The 14,945-nt window shown below is 29.4% G+C and overlaps 2 protein-coding genes across 2 annotated transcripts; both read right to left on the minus strand.

Annotated features, from left to right (window-relative positions):
- Positions 1 to 1,215: 1,215 nt before the first annotated feature.
- On the minus strand, positions 1,216 to 1,797 carry LOC107472800 (kiwellin-1). The gene has a single exon (XM_016092329.3). It carries the CDS (start codon positions 1,795 to 1,797, stop codon positions 1,216 to 1,218), a length of 582 nt encoding a protein of 193 aa, XP_015947815.1.
- Positions 1,798 to 2,977: 1,180 nt separating this feature from the next.
- LOC107472262 (AT-hook motif nuclear-localized protein 9) lies at positions 2,978 to 7,513 on the minus strand. The gene is made up of 6 exons (XM_016091798.3): positions 7,198 to 7,513; positions 5,836 to 6,340; positions 4,671 to 4,738; positions 4,049 to 4,180; positions 3,667 to 3,828; positions 2,978 to 3,510 (listed from the first exon to the last, which is right to left on the minus strand). Exons 2-6 carry the CDS (start codon positions 6,257 to 6,259, stop codon positions 3,286 to 3,288), a joined length of 1,011 nt encoding a protein of 336 aa, XP_015947284.1. The 5' UTR covers positions 6,260 to 6,340; positions 7,198 to 7,513; the 3' UTR covers positions 2,978 to 3,285.
- Between the last annotated feature and the right edge of the window lie 7,432 nt (positions 7,514 to 14,945).

Raw genomic sequence — 14,945 nt, forward strand, 5'->3', positions numbered from 1 at the left:
CAAAGTCTCGAATCCTTCGATAGTAGTCAAAGTTTTGATCCTCTTCCCTTGTGCATAATCGACCAAGGCTCTTGAGCCAACAAACTTAATTATTTCTATTTGTGAAACAAACTTAATACCTAATTAAATGTAAAGTATACATGTTAAATTGTTTCAAATTTTAGATAACGAATGTTAAAATTAATTATTAATAAAAAATTAAATTTTTTTATAAAAAATAATAATTAAAAATCTTATCATTTAATTTTTTATCCACATAAACTTTGGTCTTCTTAGCCACAGACTTTTGTCAACTTACTATTTTTTTTATAAAAGTAGTTTGATTTTATAAATATTTTGTATCATGTATAATTTATACTGTCAGAACAAAATAGACCATAATTTTAAAAAAATTTATATTCACGTAATGTTATTACGGATAAAAATATTAGTTAGAATCAATTTCAATATCAGATTCTAATTTATGCACAATTTCGAACCTCAAACAGAACGTAATAAACATTTTTTTTGTTGGTACCATTAAAAAATACAACGTGAAAAGAAATGTATCACAATATATAATTAATAACATGTTCTGTTATGAACACAAACTAGCATGAGTAAAGAGTAATACAATTACAACGGATAGTGCTTTTATTTTATTATAAGACAATTTTTACAATTCCTCCTGTGACCTTAATCCTTATTATTAACTTGGAGAATTTCAAATTATTCATAGCTTGCTGCTTACACATATATCCTCAAACTTAAAAGTTAAAAACACTAAATGATGGAAATTTCACACTTAAAACACCACTTCTTCGCATCATTGCTTCACACATTTCCTGCATACCTGGCAAAAGAAAATTAAGAATCATCAATCATATGTAAAGCAATTATACATTTTTTTTCCAATTCTCTTTTATCTCATAAGTTCAATTTATATAAATGTACTGATACATTTACCTTTATCTTAAAACATGTCAAAAGGTAAATAATGTTAAAAAAAATAGATAGAATAATAATAGTATTGTAAATTTAATTACACCATTTTTTGGATTCACGTGCAGAGTTAGTTGGTGGGAATTCACTTGCAGATGTCTTCATATAAAGTTGATATTTAAGAACTGTTAGATACTTTGACAACTTTAACTAAATAATTATTTAACGATTTTTAACTATCAACTTCACGTGATGACCAGTGAGTTATAAATTATTACCAAGTTTTAGTATAAATCAAGCATCAGTCCAAAAAACTTGCATTCCACCCCAATCCTTCTTTGGAACACCCAAGGCCTTCCAAACAGCTCTGGAGGCATCAACAACATTGTTAGGGCAAGGAGGCTGGAAATCATGCTCAGAATCACACCCCATTGTAGAGTCACACTCATCAACCACCATTGCATTAACCTTTCTTCCATTCCCAAATATGCTAATCTTGTTCATGCACCTCTTCTTTTTGTTGAACCACCCCGACGACAGTGCCACGATTGGAACGTCGTCTGAGTGGTACTTGTTGTCGCACTCAGACGGCGCTCCTCCGTCCTTACCCTTCTCAAATCCGTTCAGTGTTAAGATCGCCTTCGTTCGGTTCGTGATCTTGGGCGAACACTCATACGTTGTATAAACCTTGCCATGTTTGCAACACTCGGATAAATTGTCTTTCTTGCATTTCCCTTTTGGTGGTTTTTTGCCCCTTAACTTGCCACTAGGCTTACATGTGTGATCATCATAATCATGTTTATGAGCTAAGGCTAGTGCACTTAAAAAGCTTATTATGAGAAGAACCAAGATTACACAAGATTTTGAGATCTTCATGTTTTCTTTCTTCCCCTCAATACTACTTTCCAATCATATATAGATAGATGCTTTCTAATCCAAGTATGATGGGAGGTATTTATACTTTATATTCGGGTTATACATGCAATGCATATTTCCTTGATTACATAAAACAAGGAATCTTTTTATTTTTAATATTTATAGCCAATTCTAGTCTCAAATAACATTTACCTTCCATAGATATATAAAGAAAAATAAGTACAAGTAAATATTTTTGGAATATCAATTTAATTATTTTAACGTTTTAAGATTGTTAAGAGAGAGAGAGTTTGAGTAGCATTTATTGTGGAAAAGATGGTAGAATCGCGTCTCAAGTGGTTCAGACATATGAGAAGAAGACCGTCAGAACACCCAGTCAAGAGGGTGGATGAGATGGAAGATGGATAAAGGGTGAAAGACAGAGGAAGACCTAAAAAGACCATTCATGAGGTGGTCAAACGAGATCTACATGTAAATGATTTTTCTATAGACATGTACATGATAGAGTTCAATAGTGTCGTTTGATTCATGTAGCTGACTCCACCTAATGGGACAAGACTTTGTTGTTATTGTAAACGTTTTAAGATTGTACAAACATTTCTTTATTATTTTTTTAAATCATTGTTCTGGAAGAGTATGATTAAGAAATCAAGAAGAAAAAATTCACATTTTAAAAAAGGGGGGGTTCAACTTTTTAATAGAATGAATGTCATAAAAATTAACCACTTTTCTTGTTTTAGCTCCTTAGTTAGAGTGAAACTAATGCTTGCTTATTATAGACTACTAATAATAATATACTGATGGTTAACAAAACCTTTTGTTTATTTAGTTTTCATGGTGTGGACGAAAGGAACCAAATATGAATTAATTAAAACTCCCCAACCATAAATAGGAATGTTGATTGTATCACCACGGATGAGTAATGCAACAAGTTAAAAAACCGCTTAGTAATTTGAATAATAACTTGCTCATTAAACATCTCAACCGGCCAATGAGACTATCCCAAAGTTGATGATTCTGTGGGCAAGTTGTTGTCCTTGGAATCTTATTCTGCTTTGTTGGCAGAATTTGTCCATATAGTAGAATCTTACCCACATTTGATGTATATTGAGATTCAAAAGTTGCTAGAATAAGATCAATTAGAGTTTAATAACCTCCATATATAAATGGTATAGACAAAGAAAGAAGGAGAAATTCCATTAGGCACAACATTAGCAACCAAATCTTCATACTAACATTCGCCCTCGCTTAAATCTATGCCTAAACCAACAAATAAACAAGTACAAGTATTCAATCAAGGTACATGAAATCTTCCAAATAAAATACTCCTCACAGCTGAAGCCAAAGTCAATCATGGGTTTGGGTTCCAAATTAAAAAGTCACCTAAATTCTCTACTCTCATCTCTTCTTGCTACAAGAAAATTAGATTTGTGACCAATAATCTGAATATATATACCAAGTACTAGTTTATATCTGCTAAACAATGTGTCACCCACGCATTAAATCGATGTCAATATGCGAATGGCGCATATCCATTGGTCGCGAACTAGGCCACGGACTTAGAGACGAGGTTGGAGTAAGATTTTGATTCGGAGAAATGTTATGAACCGTCTGATGATCCGGCTCCATAGCAACTTCTGCTCCTTCGGAGGAACCTTCTTTTTTCTGTTTCTTCGCCTTCGATCCGCCCCAAATAAAGCTCCCAACTACAACCTGCAACCATAAACTTCATCAAATCTAGCAACTACAGGTTTAAGGATGGATGCACAAGAATATAACTCTTTCAAGTTCCATAAGTTACACATTTTGATGTGAGAACTAAGATTTTCACGATATATAATGAAGCGACGACCAAAAAGTTGTAGTTACCTGAACTGTAGATGCTGCAACAAGTACTCCGCCAACTCCTCCACCGATAACACGGCCATCAGGACTAGCAAGGGAAACACTTAGTCCCCCAGATCGATTGCGAGATCCATCACTATCGGTAAGTAAGTAAGAGCCTGATAGGCACAATATCTCAAAACGGCCCTATTGATTAACCAATAATCATGGGTGAGTTTAACCATAGATAATATTGCCATAATAGACCATGATTAGGTAGGGTGGCAACTAGAGCTATTTATAATTCAATATCCTAGAACTTGCATTCAGCATCGGTTTGAATATTCGGAGCATCTAAGAGTGTATGAGAATATGGAAGTGTATAATTAACTATGAACATGAACATGTCACTAAGAAATTTCCAAACCTCATATGTTACAGTGCCGCCGGAAGTTGAAGGTTGTCGAAGTGTCACGGTAGAGACAGCACCAGTGGCTGCCATAATACAAATTGCTCTAGGCCCTTGCTGAGAAAACGCCATAACTTTGGTTGCGATGTCCTAAAAGAAGAAATAACAAAATGTTCTAAAGAGTACTTGTAAAATATTTGTCAGAAATGGCCTAACATATAGCACAAAATTGAGAGAATCATCTCTTGTAATCATCAACAGAGATGTACAAGATTTGTGGCAACATTATATATCTGATATGAAATCTACATCAAAGTAACTTACCATATGCTTTTATCTTTCCATGATAAATAATCAAGTTTGACACATTTAGTTTGATGCATTCACACACCATTATCTTCTTTATTATCATTTCATAATGCTTGCCTTTGGCTTTACTGAGTCAATAAAATAGTAAATCCAAGCATCTATCTTGAATTCAAGAAACCATTTCAACACAGATGATATAAAAACTGAAAAATATAAATAACAACTTCATCTAGAGATTATAAATACTGAAAAATATTATATAAGTTGAAATATTTAACAAAACTAAGAGAACATAAAGGTTGATACAAATTCCAAAAGAAATGTAACATACTTCTCCAACCGCAACGGTGATGATATGAGGAGTGAAACCCATCCCAGCTGTACCAGACATCAATTCACCTGGCAATAAGAACAGAGGATGGCATACAAATCAATAAAAATATTTAAACAAAATTTAATATGAAACCAAGCTGATCTTTTTGTAACAAGTTTACAAAATATTTATCCATCTTTTTCACAATTTTACCAGTCTAAATTGTTTTTTATATTTTTTCAGTGCATAGGATCAACTTAAGACTAAGAGCATAACCCCATTCGGGCTATACAGATACCCGATCATTTTATATGAAGAAAAACAACACTAAAGAAAAATACATATTGCTATGTCTACAACTTTAAGGTCTATTTGATCTCTGTTTTCATTTTCCTATTTTCACTTTTCCTTTCATTTTCTGATAGTGAAATTAATGTATGATAGAACTACTCAACCAAAATCTCAGATCAAGAATGAATCATTTCAACCTGTAAACAATTTTCATAATAAAAAGTTTGCAATAAATATTTTCACTCTCAATAGTTGTAACTTTTAACACTCAGAAAGCAAAACTTCAAACATAATATCAAATCTAGCGTTTTCACAGTAAAAATACCATTAACTTTATAGTATTGCATATGAACACTAGATTGTTTTCTAGTAAGCCTCACTATTAATTACAGGTTACATGATAAATGACAATTCACACCCCTGCTGTGAACTTGGCAGATAATTTCTTTTTACCAATATGTCTGTTTTAATAAGATTTTGCTTTTTTAAGATTCGCGTATTAAGACAAAACTGTATCTTTGGTTCAGTCTAAAGTTTATATTCATGAGATCCGTTTATAGGTATAAATTGGAATTTATTATCTAATGCACAAAATAATGGACAATGACTGAATGAGAAATTGAGGATTACTCAACACTCAAGTGCAAACACCTTATTTTTATATTTAATTACGAAAGGTAGGTTAATCAGAAGAAAAAAGCTAAATACATATATATTTGGATAAGACAAGCATTTCTATAATTGATAGTTAAGCTGCAAAAGCTATGAACAGTTTGGATTTTTACATAAATCTCAATAAGTATTTTCAAACAAGAACAGTAACAATTCAACATCAAATTATAATAGCTTCAATTCATCACAAGACGTCATAAAAGTTGAAACAGATATTTACCAAGAGAGGCCAGCTGCTGTTTCTTCCCTGACCCTGGAGGGCGACCTCTACCCCGTTTCTGGCCTTGTTGTGTCATGGTTCCCGGATGAGTAGCTGGCGTTGGAGTCAATGCCAGTGAAACAGTTCCATCCGGCCCATACTTCCTAGGCCTACCTCTCTTCCTTTTGACCGGTTCTCCGGGAGGAGCTCCAGAAGGGGCACCAACATTGACACATTGAGATGACATCCCCGAAGATTCCAATGGCATGGTGGATCCAATGGTACTACCCCCAATACTTGGTTGAAATGAGAGGTTAGGATTCGACAATGGACGCATACTAGGCGAATTGTGCAAGTCAGGTTGCTGTGTTCCAGAACCAGGCATTCCTCTCTGCATATAATAAGATGCAGAACCAGACAACGCCATTTGGTCCCCACGATCCATGCATTTACTCTTCAAGCTCCTCTAATCTCAAGAATATTTCACAACAAGATTCGAACCCCACAATGTTCAATACACCTAACTCTGTTCTCATAAGCAGTCAACAACAAATTTTAACAGGGGGAAATGCACAAAATCAGAATACTGCATATGAAAATCAATAAAATTCAATGTCCAAAGTTCTTAAATTGTAAGATTAATAACTGCAGTTTGAGAAGAACAACAGAAGTCCTTCAAATCAGAAACTAAAGCCTATAGATATATATACATGTTTGAAGGCCTAAATAACTATATGTTCAAAAGGAAGAGAAAAGGACTTGAAGATTTAAAGGCACACACACACATGCAAAAGACAACCATAAAGTAGAAGATAAAAATTGAAAGCATAACTAACCCTATGAAATAAAGGCAGAAAAATTCCAATCAACCAAAACAGCAAAGACAAAAAGAGAAGCTGGTTTCACACAGCTTACACCAAACTTTATAGAAAACAACTAAAAGGCTTCACATTAAAGATAAAAGACCAGCATGAACTGCAACATGTCCACTCACACACCAACCCATTATAAAACCTTAAACACCAAGCAAAATTCCAAGCCAAACACCCCAAACAACATAAATCAAGCTCACCCAAAAAAAAAAGAATATTTTTTTTTTCAAAATAATAATTTAAAGGGCCAGTTAATTACTTCAAGTCAGTGTCATGGAATAATTGACAAACCCCAGTTCCAAAATTAAAGCAAACAGCAGAAAATGCCACTCAGAGAAAACATAACAGCTCAGAGAATCACAGAAAAAAGTTACAAACTTTGGTGAATTAACACACACCCGAGATACTGAAAACAAAATAAAACAAAGAAGCAATGCTATGAATGCATCAGGAATTACACTTGAAAAAGGAATTGAAGTGGGGAAATAAAAGAATAGGAAACATTACTGACATTTATGTAGAGATTGAGGATCAAAACTGAAAAGGGTCACACTGTATGAAGAAGAGCAAGCTTAGTGTTGCAACGGTTTCATGGAGCAAAATTAAAGAGCGGTGACAGAAGCAGCAGAGAGGAGAGAGTGTGTGAAAGTGAAGTGAGTGAGTGGAAACAGAGAAACAGAGAAACAAAGACATTAACTACATAAGAAGATGAGTGAGAAGAAATGCAAAATTCAGAAACATATAATATTATTATTATTTATTATGAAGTCATGAAAGTGTTGGATGAATAGTGTGTGTGTGTGAGGCGCATAAGTGAAGTCCTTATCTGAATGCATATATTTCTAGGTCAGAGTGCTGAGGATCCAGATTTGATTAATGAGTATTGAGTACTCATCAACCATTAACGACCAACCTATGACTTGGATTTACCTTATGCTACTATTTACCATCATCATCATCATCATCATGAGATCTTCTATAACCATATAATCCTAGCTTGAAAGGTAAATAATTAAGTTATAAAATAAACATATTAATGATTTTTTTTCTATTTTAATTATATCTTTATCTTGAATATTGTTTTAAAACTAACCAATTACAATCTTAGATCATATCTGATACCACCTATTTAGGGATGTTTGCGGTACGGTTTAGTCGGTTTTAAGAGAAAAAGTTATCCAATCCGAACGATTAATTTATGTGCAGTGCGGTTTGAATTGGATGAAATTTTTTTGAAAATCCGATCCGATCCGATCCGATCCGGCGGTTTGGATCGATTTAGATTTGCGATTTTTTAAATAAAAAAATTAAATACATATAACAAGTCTCAACATCAAATTTTAAATAATCAACAATGACATAACAAGTCTTAACAATATCTTAAAAAGCCAACGATAACATACTAATAGAAATAAAATTATAGGTTAGTTAAAATAAATAAATAAATAAATAACATTTTGAACATAAAATATTTATTAAATAATAATAATAATAATACATGAATAATAGAAAAATGTATAACAAATTGAACATGTTATAAGTATAATTGTAAATATAATAATAAAATAATAATATTATAGCACATTGTGGAATTTAGATTGGATTGAATCGGTTATAAAAAGTAGATCCGAAATCCGATCCAATTCAGCAGTTTGCAAAAAATAAAATCCAATCAAATCCGAACTAATGCAGTTTTCATCGATTTTCGTTTTGAATCAGATTAGATAAACAGTTTAATCTGGATCGGTTTGGATTTGAATACCCTACCCCTATTAGTCTATTAACAATATAGATATGAAGACATTGACAACATAAACTTATTTTAAAATAAGACAAAAAAATTTTGTCAACTGGTCATTCTTTTTTCTTTATAAAATATGTTCAGAATCTTTATATAATTCATATCCATTCTAACTGACTACTTATGAAACCATTTTTTGTTGCAAATTGATTTATATAAAAGTCCTATAAAACTCTTTTGATAATAATATTTCCTAATTTATGGTACATATATAGTATTATGTATGTTGATTAAGTATGAATTTAAGAAAGTGTTACCACTGTGATTATCTAAAAATTACTCTTTACTCAAACTTCGGATTTCACAACAAAAAGGATAAACATGAAAGCACTTCTTGTTTTCGTTTTTTTTTTATTATTATTATTTTACTTTACTTTAATTTTCTTGTCTCTTTGCTGTTGTACAATTAGTTGGACTAACTTTTGCATATTATTATTTTTTAATGAACTTTTGTAAATTATTAATATAAAATATTTTATACTGTCAACAGATTATATCATCTACACATATAAATACATGTAGTTAACATTTAGATAATTATTAAAAACTTAAGCATTTTTAAAATATGAAATAATTTAAAAATAAATTGAAGAATTGCTTTTTACTCTTAACTTTTTCAACAAACGATTTTTTTAGTAGAAATTTAGCATCTATTGAATCCTAATTTCTCTAACTGTAATGAGTGATGAGACACCTTGATGTATTGTCTTCCAAAATATTGTTATGAAATTAAAAAAATTAAATCCCAGAAAATGAAATAATTTAGAATTTAAAGATGTTTATTGCATCTCCAATGGTGGCAAACTTTTTTTTATTGAAATTCATATTATTCAAATATTGAATAATTTACATAGAAGGTATAATACAATTTCACAAATTTTCTACTTAGTAATACAAATTTTGGAAAGATAATATAATAAGAATTTAATTTAATATATTGTTACTATTAAAATTAGATGAATATCTAATTATACATTAATACATTTACACATAGAGTTTACTTAATTATTTAGTATTGAAAAATATTTAAATTAAAAATCCTATATTGTTTTATGGAAATGTAATTATATAATAAAAATAATACAAAATTACAAAAAATATAATACACTAAAATAATAATCAGAGTTGCCAAGTTTGATGAAGCGCCAGTTTGACAAAATTTTGGTCTAAATCCAGATGCAGGATTGTCTTTTACCTCAATATTATCGAAATATCTCTTGAAAAACTAAAAAGTAATTTTAAAATATTCAATTAGTTTAATAAAATAAACGTGATTTATATATCAGTATTTAAGTATACATTTTGCTCTAAGAGAGTACGAGATCCTTTATCCTGTTAATTATGTGTGATTATTAAACTTGTGATGTGATAACAATTATTTGCTGCTTCTTTTTTAATAGCTTCTCACTTTTTGTAAATTGTAAAAACGTATAAATCAAAATTACTTTTGAAAACGGAATTAATAGGACAAACATATACAAATATTAATGCTATTGAGATTTATTCTTTTACCTTTAAATAATGGAATATAGTAAGATAAGGGAGTGAAAGTCAAAGCCCATATTTTAAACTGAAATAGAGAATTAAAATACAAGGCTAAAAAAAATAATTTTGCTAACAAGAAAGAACAAACACAAACAAAATAAATAAATAAATAAAAATGTTGAGAAGGAAGCAGGTTGATAGATATGAATGATGGAAACTAATTTAGTCGAAAAGTCAGTTCACTCGTATGCTTAAATAAATATTTGAGATTCGAATTTTATTATATACACAATAATTTATTAACTAACAACAAATTCTTAAATGGAATTAAAATTCGCGACGAATTAATACCGCGATAACAAAAAAAGAAAAATATAAATGATGGAAGGCATAAGCACTTACGGGATTGCTGCAGAGAACAGTGAGACATGAACGCGCCACGTGAGCGCGTGAGTTATAAACGAGAAGGCTCGTGAGTCTGACTGAGAAACGGGTTTGCCACTTGGAACCTCACTTTCTTTGCACGTGACTTCACTTCACTTTTCTCGATTCTTTTCTCTGCTTTTTACTTTTTACTTTTCACTTTTTACACACCACTACAATAATTGAGCTCTTCTCTTAAAGTCTTAATTTATAAGTTAACAAAAACAAAAATCTAAAGGGTTAAGATTGCTCAGTTAAATTTATTAGTCATCTTTTATCTATAATTACTTAAATACAGTGTTCATGACTTGTTTTTGTTTCTGATTCTCTCTCTCTGTATTATATTATGAGAGAATTTCAAATGTACTAATATACCAATATTTTAATAATTTTTAATCGTTAATTTTAATTATAAAAAATATATATATAATAATATAATTAAAATTAACAGTTAAAAATTACTAAAATATTAATGAGTATATTTAAAAATTTTCTTATATTATGTTATGGCAATGGCAGTGGGCCCCATCGCCCATACTCAACAAAATATCTTTGGAAAGTTTGCAATTTGGATAGCTTCAATTGGATCCTTCACTCACTTTTCCTCTTTCTTTCTCTCCTTAAACTCTCCATTACACAATCAAAGGGGTTTGTATAATGACGTAATAGTATTGATAAAAGTTGTAAGTTTTCAATAAATTTATAATTAATGTTAAAACTCTGTTTTCATTAATAATCTTAACAAGTGTGTCATTAACAAAATCAAATTTTAAGTTAGTTGTATTCTACGTGCATTTATATCCAGTAAAAAAATCAAAATCAATTTTAAAATGTGTTAAAAACAAATGTATACAAATTGAATAAATATTAAGTTACAATGATGATAATCTTAATTGTTAAATAATATAGTAAAATTATGAATCAAGTTGCAAGTATTTAACTACAAGTATCATATTATAATATAGTTGAAAATTTTATTAATTATTATATTATGACAAATAATATACAACTTGTTTACAAGTTATATGGTTAAATTTTTTTTTGCTTTTATAAAAATAATATAAAGAGTTTAATTTTAATATACTGGCCGTATAAAACGTTTTATACAGTCGTGTAATCACATCTATTTTTTTGATAACTATTCATGCGATTAACGCGAAAGGTAGTTATTTTTATTGATGTGATATTACGTAATTGGATGCACGTGTAAAATTACTTTACAGTTTATATTAACACTAGTGCATCAAAATTAAATTCTAATATAAATAGATAGTTTGATCTCAAATTTATGTATAATATTTTTCTTAAGAGTTATAAGTCATACTTAGTGAGTACTAAAGAGAAAATTATTAACAATCTAATTCTCTCTCTTTCTCTTTCAAAATAAAGATTGGATGATTGTTTAATTTACTTGCAATAATGAACTGTTTTATTGTTGTTAGAAAAGAAATAAATTAAGATGTGAATGGAGTTCCTAACAAATAACAAGTAGGGTTTCTTAGTCAATGAAACACTCATAATTCCTTAGAAGACTTTATACGTACCAAAAGACACCACTTATGTTGACTCTAATGAAAATAGAGAGGTTGAGGTCTGCTTCATCCCACACATATAAATCTCTTTGCTTTTTGAATTCCTACCTCATATTTTGCTTTCCTCATAAGTGTTGTTTCCCACTACCAAAATTGATGGAGAAGGCTACTTGTATATATTATTTAATTGAAATATTTTCTTAGGGTTACATGTAATTGTATGTTAGTGTGATTAATTAGATTGTTGTTTTATTATTTCCAATACATGGTTCATATGATTTTATTATTTTTACTATTTTTATAAAATTCTAAAAATAAAAAATATTAAAAATAAAAATTGAAAATATTCTTTTAAACCAAACAAATCATTAATTTCTCTTAATTATACTACTCTATATAAAATACGGAAATATTTGGTAACTTAAGAAAATTAGCCAAAAACAGCCATAACTTGCCTTAATTATACTACTTTAATTAATGCTAAATAAGACAAGTTCTGACTTATTTTTTGTCTACCTATAAAATATTACTACCACTCATCATTGTAAATGATTAAAATCATATGGACCGGAGTAATTACACTTCTGTTTTTAATATAAAATAAGATTTCATGATTGTCCTTCATGAATTCGGACAGAATTAGTTAGCTAACCAAACCATTATTAAACTTTAAATTTTAAATTAGGGCAATAATTAAGTGTGATCATTGTCATATTAAGTATGTAAAATTGTTAACTCTTTAAAATAAATTGATGTATATTTCTTCATTAAAAAAAAATGGTCGCTAAATACTAATGACCAAAAAGAGTGTTATTATATGTTTCCAAGCAATCATTAGATCCTTGCTTATTTTGATAACTTGTTACATGTATAAGATCTCATCTCACTATGGGTCACTTTCAATCTTTAGACTATTTTTTAACAGACATATGATATGTTCTTCGCGCGCATGAATAAATAATGAATTAGATTCCTCTATTCCTACAAAATTTAATATATATTAATGTTGCATTTGACTGGTTGATGTCAACATATATGCTAATACCACTATGTCCAATATATATATAATTTACCGGTAATATCAGAGAAAAAAATCAAAATTTATTTTATTTAATATTTATTAATTTTAATTTTAGTTAATTTTTTCGTTATTAAATATTTCCGTAATTTAATTTGATTGCTTAGGTAGAAAAATGGCTAAACACAGAGTGGTGAGCCAACTAATATCGTGTCGCGTTGTTTTTAACATCTAATCAAAATAGATGTGACGTTGTTTTTATAGTTATAAACATCATGCAGGGAGAGAATTAGATGAAATATTAGAGAAAAATAAAAAATATTTATATAATAAAATAAAATTAAAATAACATTTTAAAGAGATTAAACTAAAATTTACATGTAAAAAATTAAAATTAGAAAAGATTATTGGCTCCTTTTCTACTATGTCAGTGATCAATCTTAATGTAGACACTCTAGAGTCTAGATGTTTTCTATGCAAGGAACTACAATTTGGCTATAATGAGATACAAAATTATTGATGGCTTGAGGAATATAAATAGTGACAAGGAGATAAGAGAGATAAGTTTTTTTTTTTTTTAAATAATTATTACGGGCATAATGTGTCGGGTGATAGAAGGGAATGAAGGAAATTGTGGTATACATAGATGAAGAAGGAAAATGTTTTGAGCAGATGGAGAACATGACCAAACACACCACTCAAAATCATGATCCAAAGATTATATCTTTCAAAAAACCAAATTAAAAATTGAGACAACTAAATTTTTAAAGATTATATTAATATATTAAGAAATCTTTTAAGATCTTATCTTATTAACAAAATTATTTTAAATTTAACTCGTTGAAAAATGAATAAAACAATCAACACATTACTCATATTTGATTACAAGAAAGTAATGAATGTTTTGTGAAGTACTAATAAAATAGGTAGATTACTATGATATATGATTATATGCAGTCCACAAAACTGTAAACCAAACTATTTTTTATAGTTTTTAGGACCTGAAAGTCCGAAAGACTGACACTGAAATGGACAAATGAGTTAAATTCGTAATAATAATAATAATAATAAACTCGGATGCAATAGTTTCAAGTCACGATAAAATAATAATAAAAAAAAAGTCCAATCTAGACATGACAACCCTATTAGCTAGCATTTAGCAGTACAATAGAAATGCATGCACACACGACACACCGAAATTGCAAAACCAAAACTTAGTACGAATGCATGCATCATTGAGCTTGTGGCCGAGGTTTTGTTCAACGAAAGGTTGGGCCCTACTATTAACGTATGCAATCATTGGATTAACATTATGATACTCTTTTCCTTTTTAAAAAAAAAATTCAGTGATTTTATATTTAAGCTCTAGGTTTTCAGGTTTTCTTAGGACACTTATTTATTTATTTGTTCATTTTAAATTTAAGATTTTAACTACCAAAACGAATTTGGACTTTTGCTGACAAACGTTACAAGAATATTATTTAAAGGATCCAAAAAAGAGCATTATTGACATGTTAAAAATTAAAATTTCAATAGCATTAGCCATTAGATACATAACTAAACTTAAAATAGTTCCAATTTTAAATTCTTAAAAATCATCTTTTTTGCCACTAGTTATAGAACTCTTGAAGCTTTTAATATAAAGATTAGGTTGAAGAAACAATTTTCAAACTAAATGTACCACTATATTTTATTTTAGACATTAAATGACAATTACTATAATCTCCTTTTCATGTTAACTAAAAGAGTGACCAAATGTTAAAAAAAGGGTTCATAGATAAATTATGGTCCCACACTATTTTCGTACTAAAGGGATTTAAAGTAATCTGGAATACTATTTCGAATATAAATATAATTTCCCATCTACTAAAGTCAAATGAATCTTTATAAAGCAAGGTACCAAAAGAAAAATTTCCACAAGAAAGGGTAATACTCTTTTTTCCTTTTCGTTTTTTGAGATCAGCAGGTAAAAAGTAAAATCCTTTCTAATTTCTTTTTTT

This window comes from Arachis duranensis, chromosome 2 (assembly GCF_000817695.3).
Source record: "Arachis duranensis cultivar V14167 chromosome 2, aradu.V14167.gnm2.J7QH, whole genome shotgun sequence".
Taxonomy (NCBI): Eukaryota; Viridiplantae; Streptophyta; class Magnoliopsida; order Fabales; family Fabaceae; genus Arachis; species Arachis duranensis.

Excerpts from the sequence above, each read along its gene's own strand:
- LOC107472800 (XM_016092329.3), bottom strand. The coding sequence starts at position 1,797 with ATGAAGATCTCAAAATCTTGTGTAATCTTGGTTCTTCTCATAATAAGC.
- LOC107472262 (XM_016091798.3), bottom strand. The coding sequence starts at position 6,259 with ATGGATCGTGGGGACCAAATGGCGTTGTCTGGTTCTGCATCTTATTAT. Across the intron at positions 4,181-4,670 it reads TCACCGTTGCGGTTGGAGAA|GACATCGCAACCAAAGTTAT; the intron begins GTATGTTACATT and ends TTCTTCTTTTAG. Across the intron at positions 3,511-3,666 it reads TTGCAGCATCTACAGTTCAG|GTTGTAGTTGGGAGCTTTAT; the intron begins GTAACTACAACT and ends TTATGGTTGCAG.